We start from the raw sequence: 25437 nt of genomic DNA on the forward strand, positions 1-25437 counted from the left end.
AACGCCAGAGATATTGCCCTTGAAGACTTGAGAGTGTTTTAAATGCCAAGTACACTCAGGCAAGCTTTTCTCCAGGCTCAATATTCCTATTTGAAACGCTTTATTTTCAGAAGCCTTTGACTGTCTATACGTACCCAACTGATTCAAACAGAACAAAACACTCAAGGTGTTCAATGAATGAATTCATCTCAAATTCTTTCTCTGCAACAAATTAGGCCATACAGAGGAACTGTAGAGTATTCTTCCCGGTGGAACATCTGTAACCCTCTCTCTCCTCCCCCAGTTATAGAGTTGTTAGAGATTATCTTCTTTGAGAAATATCTTTTCTTTCTTTCTGCTTACCAGAATAATGAATGCTTTACAGATACTAGGTAAACTTGTGTGAAGACAGTGGAATTCCTATTAGTATCATTGGTTTAAAGAGTTTTATTATTGTTTTAAATTGTCAAATATTTTTCAAGGGCAGAGAAGACATATGAAAATTTTTTAAAATTGTACAGTTATTGGTAAGATGACTTGAAGGGATCCTCTTTACAAATGATTTTAAAAATATATATTTTATTGATTTTGTACAGAGAGGAATAGAGAGTTAGAAACATCGATGAGAGAGAATCATTGATCAGCTGCCTCTTGCACACTCCCTACTTGGTTGGGGATGTGCCCACAACCAAGGTACATGCCCTTGACAGGAATTGAACCTGGGACCTTTCAGTCTGCAAGCCGACGCTCTAGCCACTGAGCCAAACTGGTTTCGGCTACAAATGATTTTTTTAATGTTCTGAAATGTAATCTTATTATTTTTTCACATCCAGTGTCTACTCTTACCCTAGAAAGTGAGATGTTGAGAAGGTAAAGTAAAAGATGACTTTAGACTTGCTTTTAAAGTCAAACTTGAAATGAAGTGTGTTCCTCAGGCCTTAGTTTCTGGTATCTAATTGTTCATTTAACTGTCTACATTTGTATTTTCCTCCAGTCTAGAAATAGGAACTTTGTTGAATAAGCAAAATTTCTTTTTAATCTGTATGCTATATAATAAAAGCCTAATATTCAATCAAAGTGTAATATGCTAATGATATGCTAAGGCCACTCAACCACTTGCTATGACGTGTACTGACCACCAGGGGACAGATGCTCCAACAGATTAGCTTGCTGATGGGGTCCAGTTGACCAGACACATCCTGGAGATGGGTCAGACACGCCCTGGAGCCTTCCCATGGTCCCTCCACAGCTGGCCAGCCTCCCAAATCTCTCTTCAGCCCTGATCATGCACCAGTGGGATCCCTCTTGCATTCTGGGCTGAGAGATTCCCCTCACCCCCCAAGTGCATGAATTTCATGCAATGGGTCTCTAGTGTTTAATAATTTATTTCCCAATGTTTTAAAATTTTCATTTACTAGTCATATTTTAAAAATGTTAGGTGAGTTAGAATAAATATTTTAACAATACTATGTCTCATTGTCAAACTTCTTTAAATTACTCCTAGAACTCATGGCAAGACCAAATAAAGGATTGAAAGAACCATTTATAGTAGAATTTAGAACCTTTTCGATAGCAGATATTTAGTTTGGCTAATGTATTAAAAAAAAAGAGAGAGAGAGAGAGAGGGAGAGACTTCATTTTAGGTAATCATCCTTACTTGGTAATAGCTTGAAGAGTTTGAGGTCCATCAAACTTCTTGATTGCTTAACAACATGTTATAATATTTTTGTTGTTTCCAGAAACTTCCTATTAAGTGAAGAAGAACACTGGATATACCAGGCTGTTTTGGATCAGTATCATGGAGATCTCTGTGGCAGAAGAACTCTTTATCTGGACATGTTACAACGGTATTTTCCTCACAAATCTAGGCATGATTTGGTGAGTACTGGGGGGTTGTTTTCATGGTCCATAACTGTTAAGTAAAATATATATATTAAATGGTGCTCCAAAATTTAGTTATTCCTTCAGCCTAGAAAATAATGGTGTTCTAGGTTGAAGTCTCATATTTGAAGTCTGTGTGGCCCATAAGAAGGTAGGCGACCCCCCTGGCAACTTTTGCTCTTCCGTGCTTACTTGCCCCAGAGATCGTCACTGTGCCTCCTTGGTTGCTCTGTTAGTATTGGATTTCAGGTGTGTATACAGTGACCTGCCCACCATCAGAGGTTATTTCATCTTTGGGTCTTGCCTGCTTCTGCTCTGTGGCCCACAGAGCTGCCACACGTCGGTCCTTCTATTCATGGGAAAGTCAACACTCACCTTGCAGGCTGGTTCTTATCTATACCGTCCCCACCATCATAACTCTGTTTGACCCCTCTACATGGCTCTGACACACAAATGCCTCAAATTCATAGCCATGCTTGAAATTTCCCTGAGAAGGGCTTGGAAATACTTGTTTCATTTTTCTAGTTGACAAGACAAGAACACAAAAGTTAGCTTGTTACCAATTTTATAAAACTCACCTTAAAATACTAGTATATCTATATCTATATCTATATCTATATCTATATCTATATCTATATCTATAGTCTATTGTCTATGTCTATGTCTATGTCTATGTCTTTGTCTATATCTATATCTATCTATCTATCTAAAATAGAGAAATATGCTAATTAACGGTGATGCCATATGGGTCCACCAGACAGGAGGAGGTTGTGTGCCCAGCGTTGGGGGTGGGGCAGCAGGGGCCTCCACGCACTTGCGCTGGGGGAGGGCCTGATCAGCAGTGGTTGCGGCTGCTTCAAGGTTCGGAGAGGGAGGCAGAGCCGGCTGGCAACTCAAAGGTAGGCAGCACTGCACAATTTCAAATTGTGCGCTGGATGCCTACAATGTAAATAAGCATGTAGTCTATACACTTAACTTTTAAATGGACCAGCCTATAAAATATCACATAATCTGCATTTTTATAAGTGTTTTAAATTATGCAAATAAGAACAATACTAACATGTATATAGAGTTTCCCTTATGGTGGGCTTGTGTATAGTAAACTCCTGTAGCACATATAACAGTTGATAAGGGAAGTACCATTGTTATACTTATTTTACAGATGAAGAAATTGAAGCAGAGGCCACACAGCTATATGATCATCATCTATCCACTCCCCCACCCTCCCATAATTGTTTTAATTTTGAGCTATAAATAGCAGGTACTTGTTATATTAACCCTGGCCAGTATGGCTCAGTTGGTTGGAGCATTGTCTTGTACATCAAAAGTTCACAGGTTTGATTCCCAGTCATGGCACATACCGAGGTTGTGGGTTCAGTCCAAGTTGGAGTGTGTATGAGAAGCAAATGGTTGCTATCTCTCTCTTTCTCTTTTTCTCTCTGAAAAAAGACACACAACACACCACATTAAAAAAACATGTTATATAATAAATAATTCACTCTAGAATTTTTAAAAGTCTTAATTTATTAAATTAGATCTTTCTTTTTATCCCCTATCAAATCTAGTTGCTTCTGTGACCAGCTGTCATTTTTATATTTGTAGACTTTTTTTTTTATTTGCCTACTATTTACATAATAAAGATTTTTACATATATAATACTTCTTACAGTGGGCTGATTAGTATGCATTTCTGCATGGTGCATGCTTCCTTTCTTAATGTTTGACAGGTTTTAAGTGTATTTTTGGCTTAGGGAAACAAAGCTAAAAAGTTTACAGAACAGATTTTGAGCAGTGGATGTTTGGTGTAAGTGAAGCCATAGCCTGTTTCATCATGTGCCTGATTAAACAAACCTGTATTATTCTTTTAGGTGGGACCAACCGTTCCCTGATTTCGACCTTCTTTTTTCACACCATTTAGAGGTTCAATAATGTATCAAATTCAGAAACATCATCTAAACAGTACTGGCAAAATAATGAATTATTTAGGTCAGTGACTCAACTTCGGGAGACACATTTATATAATGAGCATTTCAGAATCACCTACAGATATTTTTTCCAACCACTCAGGCTCTCTCTATTCCTGTTCCTCCCCTTAAGGCTGAGATCTCCTCTGCTTGGGATTCATGGGCAACAGGAACCTCTGGTGCTGATGTGAGAATGCCATGTCCCTCAGGAGCGTGGGATGGGAAGGGCTAATGTCATTTCTATAATTACTTTAAGTTTAGACAACTTAACATCCGAATGTTTCCATTATCAAGGGCAAATTGAGTTTTCAGGATTATTGTAACAATTTTTAATGCTTATTAGCACATGTCGAACTGCTGAAGCACTTAAACGAATTGTTAAAATACCAGAACTAATTTAAAGATGGAGTATTTTTGAAATTATATATAGGGGAAATAATGCTTTCTGCTCATAGATTCATTGCCATGTAGAAGTGGAATTTATTATAGGGCCGCCTGTGTCTGACTCCATCCTGTATGAGGAAACTATGGATTTACAGTCCCCAGTCACGAGTTAACCACAGGCTCAGAACTCTGGGACAGGAACCAAGTCCAAGGTGCTGTATGAACTATTAAGATGTTTGTCCCCAGTAAATATCCGTTGTTATAATTTATTTTATTCATTTTCATAACAATGACATAAGGCATAGTCTCACTTTTGTTGTAAGTGTAATGAGTGTACTAATATCCATCTGTTTTCTTTTCAGGTCGAACATGAGAAATGTTGTGACCAATATCACTTTGCAAGGGAGCAGCGAAAGGTCCTGCTATCCAATTGGAGTAAGAATAGGAGGGATTTTATACAGAAGGCTGTGCTGACACTTGCTGAGGCCTGTGCAGCTCATGAAATGGAGAGCTCATTGGCCAAGGACAGGAAAAAGCAGCAGGATTTGTGTGCTGACCTGAAAGCCAAGGTGAGAGAGATGCTTTGCACAAGGTATTTCAGTGTTTTCATGGGTATTCAGTTAAGAATCCACTTTTCCTTCTTGTTCAAATTCTAACTAAAGTTCATTTTCTTTAAAAAGCCTATTTTGAATAAAAGTGTTAGTTCAAACCATCAACAATCAAGAATTTCATAGGGTTTGAGCTGAAGTTCCTCTAACAGGAGCTTAATATTGAAGTCCTGATTGGGAGATGAGAGCCTACAGCCAAACCATACGTGCTGCACGCCAGAGTGAGGTACTGGGTGAAAACGCAGAGTGTAATTGTAAAGTTACCGTCTGATGCTGGCTCAAAGATTCGTAAACCTCTCATTCACATTTTAAAAAAGGGTCAAGTTATGGAGAGGAAAGAGAGTCTGTGAAGAGATATTTTTGGAGAGCTTGATGGGCTGTGTGTGAGACCTCAATAAAGTGAGAGGGTGAGGCAATGGGGTTTCCTTCCTCCTCACACCCAGTGAGGTGCCTCTAGGACGGCTTGGGGAGGTTAGTGGGTCACCCCTGTAGTTGGAGGCTTGAGGACTGGTGCCTGATGTTCAGGGAGAAATACAGAGGAGCTGCCTCTGGTTTTAATTTTTCCTATCCTATATGCTTACATTTATTTGTCTTTTTTTTTAAGTTTCTTTTTGCAGTATCTTATAATTTTCTGAGTACAGGCCTTGGTTAAATTTATTCCTAGGTATTTTATTATTTTTGAAGCAATTGTGAATGGGATTGCTCTTTAAGTTTCCCTTGATAGTTCATTTATTGGTGTATAAAAATGCAAACAACTTCTGAATATTTATTTTGTATGTTGCTACTTTACTGAGTTCATTTATCAGTGCTAGGTGTTTTTGGTTGAATCTTTAGGGTTCTCTATGTACAGTATCAGATCATCTGGGAATAATGACAGTTTTACTTGTTTCCAACGTGGCTGCCTTTCATTTACGTTGAGTAAGAGTGGTGAAAGTGGACACCCCTGACATATTCCAGATCTTAAGGGAAACACTTTTCGATTTTTCCCATTGAGTATGATGTTGGTTGTGCGTTTGTTATATATGGACTTTATTATGTTGAGTTCCCAGTTTGCTGAGAGTTTTTATCATAAATGGGTGCTGGATTTTGTTAATAGCTTTCTGTGCATTTATTGATATGATCATATGATTTTTCCTTCGTTTTTTTAAATGAATCATGTTGATTGATTTGTCAATATTGTAGCAATATTCATCCCAGAAATAAATGCCCACTTGATCATGGTGGGTGATCTTTTTAAAGTGTAACTAACTTTGGTCTGCTAATATTTTGTTGAGAATTTTTGCATCCATGTTTATTAGGAATATTGTCCTATAATTTTCTTTCTTTGTAGTATCTTTATCTGGTTTTGAAGTTAGGATTATGCTGTCTTTATAAAAGGAGCTTTGAATCTTCCCTCTTGAATTTTTTTTGGACTAGTTTGAGAAGGACAGGTGTAAGTTCTTTGAATGTTTGGTAAAATTCACCTGTGGAGCCATTTAGTCCAGGAGTGTTGTTTGTTGGGAGTTGTTTTTTTTTATTTTATTTTTATTTTATTTTATTTTTTTATTACTGCTTCAATTTTGTTAGTTATAATCAGTCTGTCCAGATTATCTGTTTCTTCTTGATTCAGTTTTAGAGGATGGTATGTTTCTGTAAATTTATCCATTTCTTCCAGTTTGTCCAATTTGTTGGCATGTGGTGTCAGTCTTTTTTATTTCTGATTTTATTTATTTGGGTTCTCTTGAACTCAGTTTTATTGAATAAATACTTGGGAGTGGAATTGCTGGATTATAAGATTCAGGTGTGTTTAGTTTAGTAAATACTGCCAAATAGATTTTCAAAGGTTGTTTATAGACATTTGCAACCACTTTCAGTTCTATATCCTCACCAACATTTGTATTGCCAATCTTTAACTTTAGCTTATCTGGTGGAGGTATAGGATTACCTTATTATGGTTTCCATTTGCATTTAGGATAAAGATATTGAACAGCTTTTCATATATATTTGGCCATTTGGATATCCTCTTTTGTAAAATGCCACTTAAGTCTTTTGCTTATTTTTATTCTATTGGGTTGCCTTTTCTTTCTTATTCATTTGTATATTCTCCATATTTTCTGTTTGCAAGTTATATTTCTTTTAAAAAATATTTTTTATTGATTCTTTTTACAAAGAGGAAGAGAGAGGGAAAGAGAGTTAGAAACATTGATCAGCTGCCTCCTGCACACCCCCTACTGGGGATGTGCCTGCAACCAAGGTACATGCCCTTGACTGGAATCAAACCTGGGATCCTTGAGTTCCCAGGCCAATGCTCTATCCACTGAGCCAAACAGGTTAGGGTGTTGTATTTCTTTTTATTTTCTCCCAATCTGTGACTTGTCTCTTCACTCTCTTAATGGTGAGTTTTGATAAACAGAACTTCTTAATTTAAATAAAATTGTTTTCTAGTGTCATATAAATGTAACCATATGGTTTGTGAACTTTTGAGTCTGATTTTTTCCACTTAACATAATGCGTTTGCAATCTAACCATATTATTATATATATTAATAATTCTTTTTAAATTCTGAGTAGTATTCCATGTTGGGGCAACTTGTTTCCAGTTTGAGGCAACTTGTATTACTTTGTTTATAGCCTGTCCTGAGGGAGAGACTTGCCCCTCTTGTTTCTTCTCCTGCAGTAGATTCTCAGAAGACACTTGCCAGTCTGGTAGGGGAAGAGGCTTTATGCTCTCCTGGTTCAGCCTCAGTCTCAGTTAGGCAGGACCTATGTCCCTGGGCTTTGGGGCTAGAACCTACTCAGTAATCCTGCCTTCCTCCCCAGGGCAAACAAGTCCTGCCTGGTATCTTGGTGGTACCTGTGTGGGAGAGTGCTTCCTGCCCCTCCCCCAAGGGAGGAGGGTTTCTTTGTTCCCCTTCCCCAGTTGTAATGAGTCCACCCTGGGCCCTGCTGGGTTTGCTGCTCTTCATCTCTCCCCACCCTGGGTGCTTTTGTTCCTTCCTCACAGACTTGCACCACCTTAGGATGCTTCCCCTGCTCCCCCATTCGGACCCTGATGTTCTTATGAGCATTCTGTGAGGTCTGTGGAGAAAAATCTATAAGGGAGTGTAAATTCCCCTTGTGTCTGTAGCTTCCATGGGTTCTTCTATACAGCAGCAAATTAGAAAAAATTAACTACAAATTTGTTGGTGGCGCAATGGCACTAGATGTTAGACTGCTGGAGTCAGACTGGACCTTGGTTTAGCAACTTCGGTACTGGCTAGGAAAGAATTCAGATTCAAGACTCAAACTATAAGAGAGTCACAGAGGTAGAAGAAGTGAGTGGTAGAAGAAATGGGATCAGCAAACAATTTCCAGAGGCAAAAGAAGGGCCCTTGGAGCATAGGAAAGAGGAAGGAAAAGGTTATGGGGGCAGAGGGGGAGAGGGGGAGAGAGAGGAAGAAGTGAGGGAGAAGAAAGGGGAAAAGCAGAGGTGTGTTCTGGGCTGGGGGGAGAGAGGGCAGACTGGGTCCCTCCATCCTAATGGCTTTTAAATGTGAAGATTTTAGGGGAGGGTTCAGGAGAGGATCCCAATAGAATATTCAGCTTTCCACTGGTGTCCTTTCAGGGTCGTGGGCTTCACTGATTGGTTGTTGCCCCGGTAGGGTCATTAGTTAATGTAGCTGGTCCCGAGGTCAGCTCTGGCCTTGCTTGTCTGGTTTTGCTGCTTTTCTGGGCCTGGAGCTGAAACACAACCCAGGCCTAGATGTATTTGATTGTGGGTCAGATCCCCATTGTCCTGGGGGCTTAATGCTTAAGGACTATTCTTCAGCCTCCTTATTTGTTCCCCCTCTAAGAGCATGGCCAGCAATAAGAAAATTCAGGGGGTCTGAACCTCATGACCACCGATATGCTAGGGCGAGGTCCTCATTTTCTCAGTTTTGTTCATTACAGGCACCATGGGCTTTCTACCCTGGTGACCTTCTGAACCTGGCTCAAGAGCCTTGCTCTATGCATGTCTATCTAACTGCCTACTACAGAGTCATTATGGAGCGTTAGGTGCAGTCTTCGTCTCCACTTCTCAGGTGGCTTGTCTTCCTCAGGTGCTCTGCCTCAGGTAAGCGGGTTCTCACATTGCCTCTCTTCTTCGAGCCATCTGTTTTTCTTCTTGGAGCCATCTCATGCTACTTTATTGCCCTGTGGCCTCTACACTCTGGTGGGTTCAAAAACAGTTCTGATGTTATAGGTTATTTCACTTTTTATTGTGTTTAATGTGGGAGCAACATTTTTCTACATCCTAAATGGAAGCCGGAATGACCTCATGAAATGTTCTCTATCAGTCTTTTATGTACCCCATTTAAGAAATCATTGGCTAGTAGCAAGGGGCATTTTCAAAGGCATTCTCCTGCCACAGCTAAGGAGACCCCCAAAACAGTGCAGTGGAACAGAGAATCTGAAAGGTGGAAGCGAAGGAGCTGGTCAGAGGAAAATGTGTATGGCCCACACCAGGGGAATTTCCTGAGAACAATTCAGCTCACGATCATGGCAACAGAACTAGCAGGAGAGCAAGAGTCAGCGTTACCCACCTGCCAGGTTTGCTTGGGACAGTGCCAGTCACCAGTGTGATCAGAACTCTGCAGTCCTTTCCTTGACCTCTCTTCTCCTTTTCCCTCCCACCTGTGGACTGAGGGTCTAAGCATCTAGGGAATGAAAGATGTCATCTTCTGAATGAAGAGGGAAGAGTTGATTAATCTTGGAACGAGACCATTTAATTTTTAATCAAGACTGTATTTTGTGACTTCAAGTGACTTTGAGATCCTCTGTAACCCAACAGGGAGCCCTGGGCTCTGTCACTACTTTTCATCGAGTGACAGAAACATCTGAATGGGGATAAACACAATGCTGTGCTTTTATTATTTCCCACACATTGTGCTGTTCAGTGTATCAGGCATACTCTACTAAGAGCCCCCTACATCTCAGCCTTCCAATAGATGCTTAATTGGGTATTTTCTCCTTTTATCATCAATGACAAATCTAAGTTAAGAGGTGCAGGGGTTTCTCCAGGGTGCCCACCCACTGAAATTAGCTGCTTGGATCCTAGAGACAAAATAGGGAGTGTCTTGTGACCGTGGTCACAAGAGGATGAACAAATATCTCTGAATTTTTGGAGATGAAGCCTCCCAGGATTCAATGCGGGCAGAGAACGGAGAAATTGGTGCATAAATTACACTGTGCTAAAATGGATTTTATTTCCCATAGAGATGGTGTTATCATTGGTGTTTGTGTTCCTGATTAGGGACTGAGGTGCAAGAATATATAGCCAGGACCAAAAATACATCATAAAAAGGGTAACCCTATCGATTCTAATAGTAATTTAAAATATCAAGTTATGCTCATGATTTTTTTATTTTAACCTGGAAGGAAACTCTGAGATTTATCCCCCTCCTGCATTTTCCAAGTCTGAAAGCTGAGTCCTGAGAGATAAACTGACTTGCCTGAGGTTCATGCCAGCTCATTTGACTTGAAATTCAATATTATCTCAGCCCTACAAAGCTTTGCATACAATCATCTTACAGAATAATAGAAAATATTTATTATGCTGTGGGCTCCAATGTGCTATAAAGCAGACCCACAGAATGTGAAAAATATCACTTCATTGTATCATAAATTTGACCTTTCTGAAACTAACATGCTAGCTATAATAAACATTAATTAAACATTTAACCATAATTTTGTTTTCGGTCTTGGAATTTAAAAGGGCTTCTAGGAGTTGATTTAGAAGTTGTGTGTCTTTTAAGAATAGTGCTAGAAGAATTTTGAAATAATGAATTTTCTTTCTCTTTTTCTCTCTTTCTGTTTTGGTGTTCTATCAGTTACAGTTGCTGTAGCAAATAGAGGCTTTTAGGCTTCTTGCCAGAGGCTTAAGAAGGAAGTGGGGGAGTAGAACTTTCATTCTTCTCCCACAAAATCTGCTCTCTGATCTCCTAATCTTTCCCAAATTACCAGTTCCGACCCAGATCACTAGCTAGGTGCGGGCTTGCTTACTTAGCAGCCTGGGAAGCTCATTCCCAGATCCCTCACTCACATGATGTCCTCTGCAGCCATGCTAGATGGCCAGGTGCCTCTAGGAAAAGTCAGCTTCACCTGGATTTCCCAGTGCCACGTGAGAGGCCTTAGGATTATCTTTAGTTTGCCAATTCTCCCCATTCCTTTTATGACTGTTTCAAAGGGTCACCAATCCTTACAAGACCCTTACCTAACACATACACTGTCCCCACCAAATTCTCAAGAGACTCTCTACCTCCTATGTATATATATAAAAGCCTAAGTGACCCAATGACCAGTTGACCAGTTGCTATGACACACATTGCCCACCAGGGGGCAGACACTCAACTCAGGAGCTGCCCCCTAGTAGTCAATGCACTCTCATAGCAAGAGTGCCACTCAGTTGACCGACCCGTCCCTGTGGCCCACCAATCTGGTGGCAGCCACTCCTTCCCTCAGTAGTCCTGTAGACCCAATCTCTGGAGAATGGGCCAGGCATCAAAGGACCAGTGCTGTTGGCATGATTCTGACAGTGCCACAGGCCTCTTGCAAGTTGGCCTCAGGCACTGCCACCGCTTCCCCTCCCTAGATGTTCTGCAAAGAAAAAATATATATAAAAATGGCTGCCAGGTGGATCCTGACAACCTGAGCAAACATCAGCAGGACAGATCTGGATCCTGGGCTGGTAAAACAGTTCACCATCCAGAGGGCCAATTGCACCGCCCTTCTCTCTCCCCATCTCCCTCAGGGTTGGTTCCAGATGAAAGGCTCATGGCTGGCAAGCACCACTGCTGTGTTGCAAATCTTTTCCAATTGGGACTGACTGGCGCAAGCCTGCTGCAGGTGCAGTGGGGCCAGAATGAGCGGGAGCAGCAGGCAGAGCTGCAGGCGGTATTGAACTTCCAGTTTCGGCCTGATCCTCGCAGGCCACCCCAAGGGACCCCATCCATGCATGAATTCGAGCACTGGGCCTCTAGTTTTATAAAAAAAGAGAAGCCATGAAGGGATGAAATTGACTCCTAATTCTTGCTTCCCCACCCTATGTCTTTCTGTTTCTGTAGCCTCTTGCTTTCCTCCTGATGAGGAATGTGATGCCTTCTACCTGTTCATGCACAGCCCTCCCCTCTAATTAGTTTTAATGTTTATCACTTTCGTTATCTTTTTTCCTCTTACTCTGTGGGGTATTTCTCCCATCCTGTAAATATGGTTAAGTCTTTCTTATCAAAATAAAATATTCTCTTAACTCTAAGTCATCCTCTCATTCCTGGGTGGTCCCTAATCTCTACCCTTTTGCTTCAAATCAACCTTTTGGAAGAATAACCTATATTGTTTTCTTCAGGACCTCAGACCCCTTCATGTTACCACAATCCTCCCCTCTCCCAAGGTCACCAGTGACCTCCATATTAACTAATTCATTCTTCCATCCTTAGTCTAGTGGACCTCTTGGCTTCATTTCTCACTTTTGATCACTTATTCTTTGACATCGTTCATTCCGTTAACATCTAAATAATTATTTATGTTATCACATCTGAGGGTGATTTTTAGTTTTCCCATGTATTGTCCTTACTCCTAAAACCCTGGTGTTCTCCAGGTTTCTGTCTTTACACTTCTCTCCTCTCTCTTTACTTTGTTAGTTCCCAAAACCCTTATGACTTTACCTACTTTATATGCTAACTAGAGGCCCGGTGCATGTGATTTGTTCACTGGTGGGGGACGTGGCCTGTAGAAATTGGCCCACAGTGGGAGCATCACTCATCCGAGTCGGCTGAGTCACTGTAGAACCACCTCTGAGCAGCTGCTCCCTGGTCCAGCATCTTCTGTGGAACTGGAGCACCTGCCTCTCCAGTGGACCCAGTTGGGGCTGGACCCAGGGACAATATCACTGAAAGGTGGAGGAGCAGGGCTCACTCCCGTGGCAGCCACGAACCCACCCCCCAACCTCCAGGGTCAGCTCTGCGAGCCCAGAGGAGATGGTAGGGAGTGAGGAGGAGGAGCCTGGGGTGAGGAGGTGATGACCACAACCTGGGTTCTTGTCCATTAGCCAGGGGTTTGCAGCAGAAGCAGCAGCTCATCCCTTTCAGCTGAGCAGTGCTCCCACTGTGTAGTACACTGACCACCAGGGGGCAGCTCCTGTGTTGAGCATCTGTCTCCTGGTGGTCAGTGCATGTCATAGCGATTGGTCGACCTGTCACTCTGGTTTCTCTGCCATTCAGTCACTGGGCTTTTATTATATATAGTTACTCTCAACTCTTTTTTTCCCATCTCAGAACAGCTCTTTCTTGAACTTCATTTATCTGGCTACATATGGGTTATATCAACTTAGAAGTCTACAGATGCCTCTAACTCAGTATCTGAAATAGAATCTTTGTTTTCTCCTAGTAGGGTATACTTCTTTCTTGAAAATTATCTTAGTTTCTTTTTCTCTCTCACCCTCATAGCCATGTACCAACTTCAGAACATTTTATATCTTAATTGTCTCCTCCTTTCATCTATCACTGGACCCTGGAACATTGTTCCTGACCGACTACAGCCGTCCTCTGACAGCGATGCTTAACACCCTGCCCTTCGGGAATCTTTCCTTTAAAACACAGGCAGAATGCTTTACCTCAAGTGCAGTTTGTGTTATCTCATCCCTTGATGGCAACTCCTCAGTGGCACCCCTGTGCTTATAATAACGGCCAGATTCCTCGGCATGGCTTTCCGAGTCCTCAGTAGCATGGACCCCAGCTCCCTCTCCAGCCTTCCTTCTTGACACATTCCACCTCACACTTTACAAATTAGAAATACAAACCTCCTTGTAATCTACTCTCCCTCTCCATTTGTACAATATTTTATTTCCTGACTCTGTGCTTGTTATTGGCTTTGCCTAGAATGTCCCTCCTGCCTTTCTTTGTCTGGCTAAGTCTCACTCATCTTCAAGATAGAGCTCAAATGTCTGCTATCGGAAGACCTCCTTGATTCAATTCTCTTTTGGTGATCCTTAACCCCTTGTATATAATCCTGACTTGCCAGCGATTATGGCATACTAAAAAATCCATGTCTCCTGCACAACTGCAAGGAAGAGTCCCATCTTATACATCTTGGCATTATATACATCCCCTCCAATTCCCCGATGTCCTCACCCCCTTTCTCAATATAACAGATTCTTCAGTGCTGTGAATACAGTAGGTGCTCAGTAACTTTCTTGAAATAAAGTATATAATAAATCTTAGGCATCTTCCCCTTCTTATAATGCCTTCTGATATATCAATAGTACTACTTTCACTGCCTTCTTTTTGCCTTACTTCAGAGGAAGCTTGCTGTAGAAACAAGTATGTGGATATGCAAAGTCATTAAGAAGTAATTAGACCCCCACACCCCCCCCCCCCATACAAAATAAGTGAATTTCAATTCTTAATTGTCAACACTGAATATTCTGAGATGTCAAATGTGGTTTTAAAAATAAAACCTGGTAACCTAAAAAGCTGAGGCACATTTAAGGCATGAACTAATTTACCAGGCTCTTGTTTTCTTTTCTAGTTCATATTGTTTTTGTGCTCCTTATTCTCATCACTAGCCAATTGTGTATCTTAATCAAGAAGCCATGGTAGTTAGGAAAGGTAAAATATACTTTTTTGAATAAATATTATTTGAACACTCTTTTCTCATTTTGGTAGTTTCTCATAGCATCCACTCCTTCCATGATTTCCCTTCTACATAGATTTCAGTTTCCTTGGATGCTGGAGTATAGACTTCAACTTACCATCTGATAGGTTTCACAAATCAGATGGTAAATTATATTTTAATTCAAAATACAGGTGTGTTTTTCAGTTCCAATTCCAGTGATAATGGATGACTGATATCATGGTAAGCAACTGTGATAACATGGTAAAACACCATTTGCAGGTATTGGACAACCAGTGTGGATAATACCCTTGAAATAAGAAAAGTTTCTAAGGTGAGCCCTAATTCACTCTGGATTTTTTCCTGGTGTCTTTTTTTTCAATATGAGGTGGAAATAAATGTAACCCAAGCAGAAAATTATAGTCCTGATAGACTATAGGAAGAAGAGATTGGAGTTTGGGATATAAAGGTAGCTGAGATTTGGGATCAGGGTACCACTGATAAAGAAGCAGCAGATAAAGAGCCTCTAAAATGCATATAAAAATACCTGATGAGTCCTTTGCAACTTGTAAGCTCTGAATATATAGAGTAAAATACCAAAAGGCCAACAGAGAACAACTATTGGAAGGCTGAGGATTTGATGGAGATTTCAGAGGTCTTGCATTTTTGGGAGCTGTAGGTATTGAAGTTCTAGTCCAGCTAAAGAGGAGAAATTCTGGGAAATACTCTAGACATTCCATTACTCCAGAATGGTCTTGCCTTAAAGATATGGGCTGCACTCTGTGATTATGAACAAAACTGAAAGACACCTAACCTAAAAAAGGAAAAATAACACATCAACAAGATCCAGGAGATTTTCTGTCATTTTAATTGCCTTTTAAATGAAAGATTTAGTACTGTTTAGAGAAAAATAATATAATCTAGAGCCTCTATGATAGATCCCTCACAATGTTCAATACACAATAAAAATTACCAAACATTCAAAGAAACAGAAAAAAGTGACTGATGATAAAACAGATACAGAAATGATCTATATATTGCAGTTGAAAGGCAAGAATTTTAAAATACACTTGATCTTAGCCAAAAGGCTGAGAAGCAATGAGGAACTTCAAAATAATTATGGTTAATATATTCAAGAAAATGAAGAAAAGATAGGCAAGTGTATAAAAATATTTAATATTTTAGTGAAGAATTACAATATATAAATAAATCAAATAGATATCTTAGAAATGCAAAATACAATTCCTGAAATTGAGAACTTATTGGATAAGCTTTAAAAGCAGGAAAGACAGGGTAGAAAACATGATTTCTGAACTTGAAGACAGTTTAAAAATATTCAAACTAAAGCACATAAAGATAACATTTTTAAAAAAATATATTTTATTGATTTTGTACAGATAGGAAGGGAGAGAGATAGAGAGTTAGAAACATCGATGAGAGAGAGTCATTGATCAGCTGCCTCTTGCACACCCCCTCCTGGGGATATGCCCGCAACCAAGGTACATGCCCTTGACCGGAATCGAACCCAGGACCCATCAGTCCCCAAGCCGACGCTCTATCCATTGAGCCAAACCAGTTTCGGCCATTTTTTAAAAAATTAAAAGCAGAATAGAATTGAGAGCATAAGTGAGATATAAGACATAGTAAAAAGATTGAATATATAATTAAAGTCCCAGAAAGAAGTAAGAGAAAATGAGATAGAGGCAACATTGAAGAAATAATATCCAAGAACTTACCAAATTTGATGAACATCAATCTATATTTTCAAGAAGCTCAGGAAACCCTAACATGTATACATACAAAGAAAATGATACCAAGGCACATACTTATCAAACTGCTGAAATAAAAGCTAAAGAGAGGTGGAGTTATGTGAAGAGACAGTGAAGGCATAGAGATCCATTTTACTGGTGTGGTCATGAGCAAAGGCAGCGTGTTCTGGGATCAGTGGTGATGGCAGCAATTTCCTATTTGGGCCGGAGCAGTGTGACTTACCAGACAGCTCTGTGATATGCAGTTCCGGATGTTATTCCTGGAAGCCTAATCTAGAGCTTACTTCCAAAGTCTTTGTGAACTTTCTAAAATCCTGTAATTAATACTTTTATTCTTAAGCCACTTGTGTGCATTCTGTTGTGTGCAGCTATTAATAAGTCTGACCCCAATGCTGTCTGGATCCTGCTGTGCTAACCTAACATGACTGCTTGCTGACTGCAGGTTAGATGAGCAGGAGTCAGAACCAGCACTGACTCTTCACTTAGCTGCATAAGATCACCTTAAAAAGAGAAGTGACCACAAAAAGCTTACCCATCTGTCACATGGCCTGAGGGAGTAGATGCAGGGAAAAGGACGCTTTTACCACCTAACAATCTATCAGTGTCCATCGCTGTCAATTCTCTTTCTGGCATCATCTCAGGGTTATTTTTCTCTCTCTTGGTAACGGGATATATAGCAAGTTTCTTCTTGGACATTAATAATCCTCACATTATATATCTCCTTGATCAGAAAAGAAAAACAACGTAATTTGAAAAATGTAGACATCTAGTTTACCACAGCAATTGGCAAGCATTCAGTAGCTGCTGCCAACTGAGGACAATTGTTCATGAATTTCTTGCTGTCATCAACTGTGCCATGAACCATCAGCATAATCAGGGGTATTGATGAACCCCTCGCATTACTGGCTTCCCTAAAGCCTCTGCAGTTGGGCATCACAGAGAAGTTCTCTGTGGTTAACCATGGCTATAACACTGGCAGAATCAAGAGAGCTCTGAGGAGCCATAGGCATTGATACTAGAGTGGTTTTGGGTCGCAGAAGCAGATGGTATTTCCTCTGTTCGGCTATATTATCCTATCCATGGCTCTTGCAGGTAGTTAATTGAAATTCTACAGGGTTTGGGGACTTGATAAATCTACATTTTAGTTCCAAGCAAAATACTTAAAATAGCCCTACTCTTAAACTATCTGCTTAAAAAAAAGCATAGTGGCTATATTGGGGTCTATTTTATAAAGTCTAAAAAAGAGGCTATACTTTTTAATGGTTTTTGTAATGATAGCCTTATATTTTCAGTAACAAGTCAGAACATCATCTCACATTTGGAAATGAGGCTATGTGATATGGCATACATTGTATTCTATGTTTGTATTTTGCAGTGACTTTATGAGATATAACTTCAAGCAGCCATAATCTCAAAGACTGGTAATTTAAGAGTGGAAGCCATAGCTTTAAAAACCAGTATTTTTTTTTTCAAATTTCTATTTAAAATAGAGACATGTTTACTAAAAAAAATTTTTTTAAGTGTGTCTCATTTAACAAAATAGAGAATCCAGAAATAGACCCATATATCCATAGTTGATTTTCAACAGATAAAAAGTCAGTTCAATGGAGATCTAGAGGCCTGGTGCATGAAATTGTGCAGCCCATCAACCTGCCCATTGCACTTGCAGCTATGCCCACCTTGCCACCCCGCCTGCCCACTGGCCACCAGCCTTGCTGGGATCGGAGCCTGTGGGTTGAGAGGGAGGACCCAAGAGGTGCTCCATGCACCTCATGGTGACTGGTCGTTAGGTTGTTTGGGTCATGATGCCTCTTGGCCTTTTATTATTATTATTATTTTATTTATTTTTCATTTTTTAATTAAATTATTATCTGTGTACATATTTTAACATTGCCCCCTCCCACTCCCATACATACCCTCCCTCCCCAGAGTTTTGTGTCCATTGGTTGTACTTATATGCATGTATACAAGTCCTTCGGTTGATCTATTATCTCCCCCAGATCTCCCTACCCTACCTGCTGTAATTTGACAGTCTGCTTGTTGCTTTACTGTCTCTATGTCTATTTGGTTCATCAGTTTATAATGTTCTTTATTATCCATAAATGAGTGAGGTCATGTGGTGTTTCTCTTTCATTGATTGGCTTATTTCACTCAGCATGATGTTCTCCAATTCCATCCAGGTTGCTGCAAATGATGAGAATTCCTTCTTTTTTATGGCAGCATAGTATTTTTTTTTAATATATTTTATTGATTTTTTTACAGAGTGGAAGAGAGAGGGATAGAGAGTTAGAAACATCGATGAGAGAAGAATCATCGATCAGCTGCCTCCTGCACCTCCCCTACTGGGGATGTGCCTGCAACCAAGGTACATGCCCTCGACTGGAATCGAACCCGGGACCCTTGAGTCCACAGGCCGATGCTCTACCCACTGAGCCAAACCGGCTTCGGCTTGGCCTTTTATTATTATGATGGTATGGGAACCATTGCTTATCCAGATGCAAAAACAAATGAACCTCAGATACATACCTTGTGTCCTATACAAAAATTAATTAAAAATGGATCATTGCCCTAAATGTAAAACCAAAAACTACAAAACAAAGGGAAAAATAACATAGGAGAAAAATCTTTATAATCTTGGGTTGCACAAAAAATTTTAAACATCATACCAAATGCATTAAGAAAAAAAAATGAACAAATTGGACTTTCTCAAAATTAAGATCTGCTCACTGAAAAACAATGTGAAGACAATAGAGACAGGCCTTTATAATATTTGTCAATGACATGTTTGCTGAAGGACCTGTACCAGGATTTATGAAGAATTCTCAAAACTTAGTAATAAGTAAATAAACAACCCAATAAAAAAAAAGAAACAATATATTTGAACATTGACTTCACAAAAGAAGATATATGGCAAATAAGGAATGAAAAGTTGCTAAATATCAGTAGTCATTAGGAAAATGCAAATTAAAACCAAAATGTGATCTCAGTCTATACCTACTAGAATGTCTAAAATAGAAAAAAATCTGGCCATGCCAAATGTCAACAAAGATTTGGAACAACTGGAATTATCATGCATTGCTGATGGGAGTGCAACGTGATACAGTCACTTTGTGATACACTTACACAATGAAGCATATACTTACCAAATGACCCAGCAATTTTATTCCTAGATGTTTACTCATTTAAAATGAAAACCTATGTTTACACAAAAGCCTGTAAATGAACATGTGTGGCAGCTTTATTGTAATCACTAAAACTGGAAGCAACCCAAATACCTCAGCCAGGGAAGAGATAAACTATGGTACTTCCATATAGTAGAATATTACTTAGCAATAAAAAGTGATGAACTACTGATATACACAACAACATGGACAGATCTAAAAGGTATGATGCTAAATGAAAAATGCCAGACACAAAAGCTACTTACTATCATCTTGCAAAGACAAAACTATATGAACTGGGAAGGAGGGACTTCCCCAGTCATCAGGAAGAAGTGAAGGAGAAAACCTCCAAGTGCTTTATTTTCCAGCAATTGGTCCCATGTAACCTCCCACGAACCAGCTCTTACTCATACCTTCCATACATGGCTGCAAGCTGAACAATGTTGTTTATTTTAGGTGGGAATTGTCCACCAAAATTAAGAGGTGTTATTATGAATAGATAAAAGGGACAACCAGCAGACCTTATGGTTGTGAGTTGCCTGCAAGGATTTGGGGATACCTGCCTCCCTGAGACTCTACCTCTGCCTCAGGCATTTGCATAAAGGGTCTCTATAGACTAATCTCTCTAAGGACAAACACAGGACCCTTGAGTTCTTTTGGAAGGCTAAACATCTGGTAATTTTTAGAAAAATTTAAGGGGGTGGGGGGAGACTTGTTTAAGATGTAACTATATTCCCTAACTTCTCTTAATCCCATGATGCCTTCTAATTTTCCTCCTCTCCATTTCTCTCTGTACTTGCTTTGTGTAGACAAAGTATTGTAAAATAAACAAAACTTTGCTTTGAAACTCATAGGCTAAAACATGTCAAACTGCTATTTTTGTAGGTCAGAATGGCTGCATACTAGCACTTTCATATGGTGCAACCTAGTATGTAGACAAGTAGGTGTGTGGGCTCTTTTTACATTATATGTATAATGATGTATTATATTTTTCTTGAGATCTGATTTTACACGTTATGCATTAAGATCTTTTCCTCCTACCTCACGTTGTTCTCCCTGTGCTCACCTCTCATTATATTTATTAGATCTGATGTAAATGTGTACATTGGTTGCTGGACTCTAAACATAAGAAGAGAAGGATATATGTTTTATGCATCTTTGTATCATTACTAATGGCCCCGGTGCATGAAAAGTTGTGCACTCGGGGAGGGGTCCCTCAGCCCAGTGTGCACTCTCTCACAGTCTGGGACCCCTTGGGGGATGTCTACCTGCTGGCTGCTGCGCTTGCAGCCAGTAGCCGGGCTTGTGGCTGAGTGGAGCTCCCCCTGTGGGAGTGCACTGACCACAAGGGGGCAGCTTGCGTATTGATCATCTGCTCCCTAGTGGTTAATGTGCATCACAGCAACTGGTTGTTCTGCTGTTAGGGTCAATTTACATATTACTCTTTTATTATATAGGATTGCCTAACACCAGTTATAATGCATAATAGGTACTCAGTAACCACCAGTATTAATTTCATATACCCTTGAATAAGTCATATTTGCATGAAATTAACTTTAACTTTTAAAAAAGAGCTATAGGAAGAATCCTGTAAACCCATTTATGTCCTCTGATAATTTACTTATGTTTCAAATTGTTCACATGTGGTTTTCTTGTTTGTCATAGTTTTAAAAAGTTTGTATTTTAAAATCAGGTCATGGTATATACAAACTTACCTTATTCCATTCAAGGCAATCCCTAAGGCTTTTGTAACACCAGAGCTCATTCTGGTTTCTATATATACTTTTCTCCAGCAAAAACTCAGAGGGCTGATCTATTTGCGTTTTGTAGTTTGCCCTTTCATCCTAGCATTGTTTGATTGGGGAAACTTTCGGCAGCGAATGAGAGAATAATTGGGTAGAAACACTGATTCCTTGCTCTTAGCCCCCGATGGCACAGAAGTGTTTTAACAAAAGAATTTTAAGTGTAAGATTGACAGGTTATAAGTGAGTGGATGAGGTTACCTTTTTAATATATCATGTATTTTCATAGCACTCTGGATGATAATGAAGAAATGAAATATATTGGCTATTGAAGGAAATCTCTGTTTTGATATCTATGGTATTTAAGTAGTGAAGCATTTAGCACTCTGAGCACAATGATTACTTGGCATCAGGCTGCCTTTAACCCAGTGAATTCCCATTGGAGTATTTTCACTGCAGACTGCTTGAGAACATCTCCATTTTGTAAATGTCTAAAATAATGTATATCAAGTTTCTCCTATTTTTGTCTTCTTATAACAAATGTTACATTTGGTTGTGTTTGCTTGATGGAAGTTCTTTGTTGTGGGTGAGAGAGGCAGACTAAGGAAGGGATAAAGTTGAACAAAAAAAATGAGAAAAATAATCTGTTGGTGCCTGGAGCATTTATAATAAAGAGAATCAAATTTCCGGGCATGAAAGAACCATAAAAGACATGTTAAAAGTGATTCCCCTGGGCTCCGTGCCTATTTCTTTACTTTAACAAAAGATGGAATTTGTAAAAGACATATGTTGAATGGCTGAGTATTTAAAAGTGGCACAAGTTGCTTGTTACTGTTTACTTAGTGATTATTACAAAAATTCTTTCCCTTTGTATATAGCATAAGCCATTCATTTACTTAATCACCACATATTTTTTTGAGCACCTGCACTGCGCCAGGCACTATGTATGATAGGCACTCAAAGACGGATATGATGCCATCAGGGATCCAGATTCTAGTAGGAAATACAGGCATGGAAACATACAGTTATTATAGAGGGTGGTAAGTGCCTTGAGATGGAGAAATATGAAATTATGGGAGCACAGATGAAGGTGCATAGCCTACAGGAGGAGACCAGCGGTCTTAGCTGGTAAGCAACAGGAGAGGCTACCATTGAACTAAATCCTAAAGGATGGTATTCGTTAGCTTGGTAAAATGAGAAGTGAGAGGACATTGCAGACCTGGGAACAGATGAGCCAGTCTCCTATAGATTAGTAACCAACATGTCAGGGTTCAATAGCTGTTGTTTCTTCTTCATAAATTGTGGGCCAGAGTAATGGGATGAAGGTTAGAAATATGATGTGTATTGGATCTTGCAGGGCCCTGTATGCAATGTGGAGGGGCTGGAGATTTAGTCAATGTGTGTAATGAGAAGCCATTAAAGAGTTTTAATAGGAAACTGACAAGTTTAAGATCAGTCTGATAGTTCCATGGAAGATGGATTTTATGGGTACAGGGCTAGTGGAAGGGAGGGAAGTCAGGCATCGGTTGCCATAGTCTGGGTGAAAGATGACAGTGGTGTGAACTAGAGTGATGATTATAGAGATGGAGACGGAAGGGATGGAGGGATATTTACAAAGTTAAATCAACAGAATGGGGTGAGGGAGAAGAAAAAGCCAAAGATGCCAGGTTTATAACTTTCATTATTGAATGGATGATTCATTCATTTGTTCTTTAGTTCATTCATTCATACAGTCAGTCATCCATTCAACAGATATTTAGTGAGTGCTGAGTATATGCTGGCATATTTCTAAATACCAGGGAGTCAAACATGAAAAAACAAAACAAAAGAACAACCCTAAATCTTAACCCTTAAGGCTGTGCAGCCTCAATTTAGTCTCTGCAAATGGCAGCACCCACTTGATCTGTGCTCTGCATTCATTCTTCACAACTACTTGCAGTAGCCCTGGGATTAGCTTTAACACATTTGCAATATTAATTTGTAAGTCATAATTGGACTTAAGAGATCTGCCATAATTAGTTCTAACAAATTTCGCCTCTTAAAAGAATTTCTTGCATTCTGTTTCATGCCTTGGCACTATTTGTGTGGATTTAATATTTCCAGGCCTCATGTTTTTGTCTGTAAAAGATGAGAGTTGGACTAAATTATCTCCACCTCTAATATTCTGTGATTCACATGTAAATGCCATTTTAGCATCTCTGTAGTGCATTTGTATCTTTGAGTGAATTTTTAGTAATTAGCTGGTCAGTTTGGAATTTGTGTATAGTTTGTTAATTAGCATGAAACATCATACTTTTTCTCCTATTTTCCATGTTAACAAAATGTAGATTTTCTAGAACAGATGTGTGGCATTTAAAATAATGAGGTGTGCCCTAACTGGTTTGGCTCAGTGGATAGAGCGTTGGCCTGCGGACTCAGGGGTCCCAGGTTTGATTCTGGTCAAATGCATGTAACTTGGTTGCGGGCACAGGGCGTGCAGGAGCAATTTATTGATGTTTATTTCTCATTGATGTTTCTAACTCTACCTCTCCCTTCTTCTCTGTAAAAATCAATAAATATATATTTTTTTATTTTATTTTTACTTTTATTTTTTAAATATATTTTATTGATTTTGTACAGAGAGGAAGGGAGAGAGATAGAGAGCTAGAAACATTGATGAGAGAGAGTCATCGATCAGCTGCCTCTTGCACACCCCCTACTGGAGATATGCCTGCAACCAAGGTACATGCCCTTGACCGGAATCGAACTCGGGTCCCTTCAGTCCCCAAGCCGATGCTCTATCCATTGAGCCAAACCGGTCTCGGCAAATATATATATTTTTAAAAATAAAATAATGAGGCTTAGTCTGACCTAAGATACTTTTTAAAAAATATATATATTTTATTGATTTTGTACAGAGAGGAAGGGAGAGAGATAGAGAGTTAGAAACATTGATGAGAGAGAGTCATCGATCAGCTGCCTCTTGCACAACCCCTATTGGGGATATGCCCACAACCAAGGTACATGCCCTTGACCAGAATTGAACCCGGGACCTTTCAGTCCCCAAGCTGACGCTCTATCCATTTAGCCAAACCGGTTTCGGCTAAGATACTTTGTTAAAGTCTGTGCCAGCACCATGATAATCCTTATCTAATAAAGAGGGAATATGCTAATTGATCGTCACAGCCTCACAAAGATGGCAGTACCCACTGCCAATAAGAAGGGAATATGTTAATTGACTGCCATGCCCTCAAATATGGCGATGCCCACAGCCACAAGATTGTGATGCCCAGTCCCCTCAGCCCTGGTGGGCTAACAGGTGTGTGGCACGGCCAGGCTCACCCCTACACCTGCCTCCCAGACCCCCAGTCCCCTTAGTCCCCCAGTCACCCACGGCCTGTCTGAGAGACAACCAAACGACTGAACAAGCAGGCTGTGAGGGGTGACCAGGCTGGTGGGGGGGGGCAGTTGGGGGCAACTTGCCAGCAGGGGAGGCTGTTGGGGGTGATCAGGCTGGCAGGGGCAGTTTGAGATGATTAGACTGGAGAAGGTAGGGGGGGGGAGTGAGGGGTGACTAGGCTGGCAGGGGGGATAGTTGAGGTTGACCAAGCCAGTGTGTGTGTGTGTTTGGGGGGATGGGGCGGGAATTAGAAGCAACCAGACCAGAAGGAAAGGGGTAAATGGGGGTGACTTGGTTGGCAGCAGGGGGTAGTTAGGCATGACCAGGCTGGTGGGGGGGGGGGGGCAGTTAGGGGAAATCAAGCCAGCACGTAGAGGCAGTGAGAGGCAATCAGACTGGCGAGGGGGGAGGGTGGGGCACAGTTAGAGGTGACTAGGCAGGTGAGCGATTAGGAGCCAGTGGTCCAGAATTGTATGAGGGATATCTGACTGCTGGTCTAGACAGGCAGTTGGACATCTCCCAAGGGGTCCTGGATTGGAGAGGGTGCAGCCTAGGCTGAGGAGACCTTCCCCCGTTCATAAATTTTGTGCACTGGGCCTCTAGTCTGTGTATAAATGACCATATGGGATGCCTACTTTCTTCACAGTAATTCATATGGCTGAAGAAAGTCCTCATCGGTGACAATAGAAATGCCATTTTGTGTGTCTGAATAGAGTTTCAGCTCACCTAATGAAATACTTGATCTTAAAGTTGGCTCAATGGTACAATTAGGCAGTTTTAAATTGAAACCTAATAAACTTCTAGTGCCTCATTCTGGTCTGATAAGACTTTTGAAAAACTTCAAGTCATATAAATCTACAACTAAATAGCACTATTTTACACGTTAATGTTTGCATTTAAGTATATCAATAGACTTTTGGGGAAAAGTTAGGCATTCTTAAAATAAATCAGAAAGCTTGTCAGGAATCT

General features: G+C 40.2%; 1 protein-coding gene across 1 annotated transcript in view; it reads left to right on the plus strand.

Annotated features, from left to right (window-relative positions):
- Positions 1–25437, plus strand: part of CCDC148 (coiled-coil domain containing 148) — a 198223-nt gene that overhangs the window by 79413 nt on the left and 93373 nt on the right. The window contains exons 9-10 of the mRNA XM_045575445.1: positions 1719–1857; positions 4570–4776. Coding sequence (XP_045431401.1) covers positions 1719–1857; positions 4570–4776 — 346 coding nt within the window. The remainder of the gene's footprint in view (positions 1–1718; positions 1858–4569; positions 4777–25437) is intronic.

The sequence above is a fragment of the Pipistrellus kuhlii genome, unplaced genomic scaffold (genome assembly GCF_014108245.1).
Source record: "Pipistrellus kuhlii isolate mPipKuh1 unplaced genomic scaffold, mPipKuh1.p scaffold_m20_p_7, whole genome shotgun sequence".
Lineage (NCBI taxonomy): Eukaryota > Metazoa > Chordata > Mammalia > Chiroptera > Vespertilionidae > Pipistrellus > Pipistrellus kuhlii.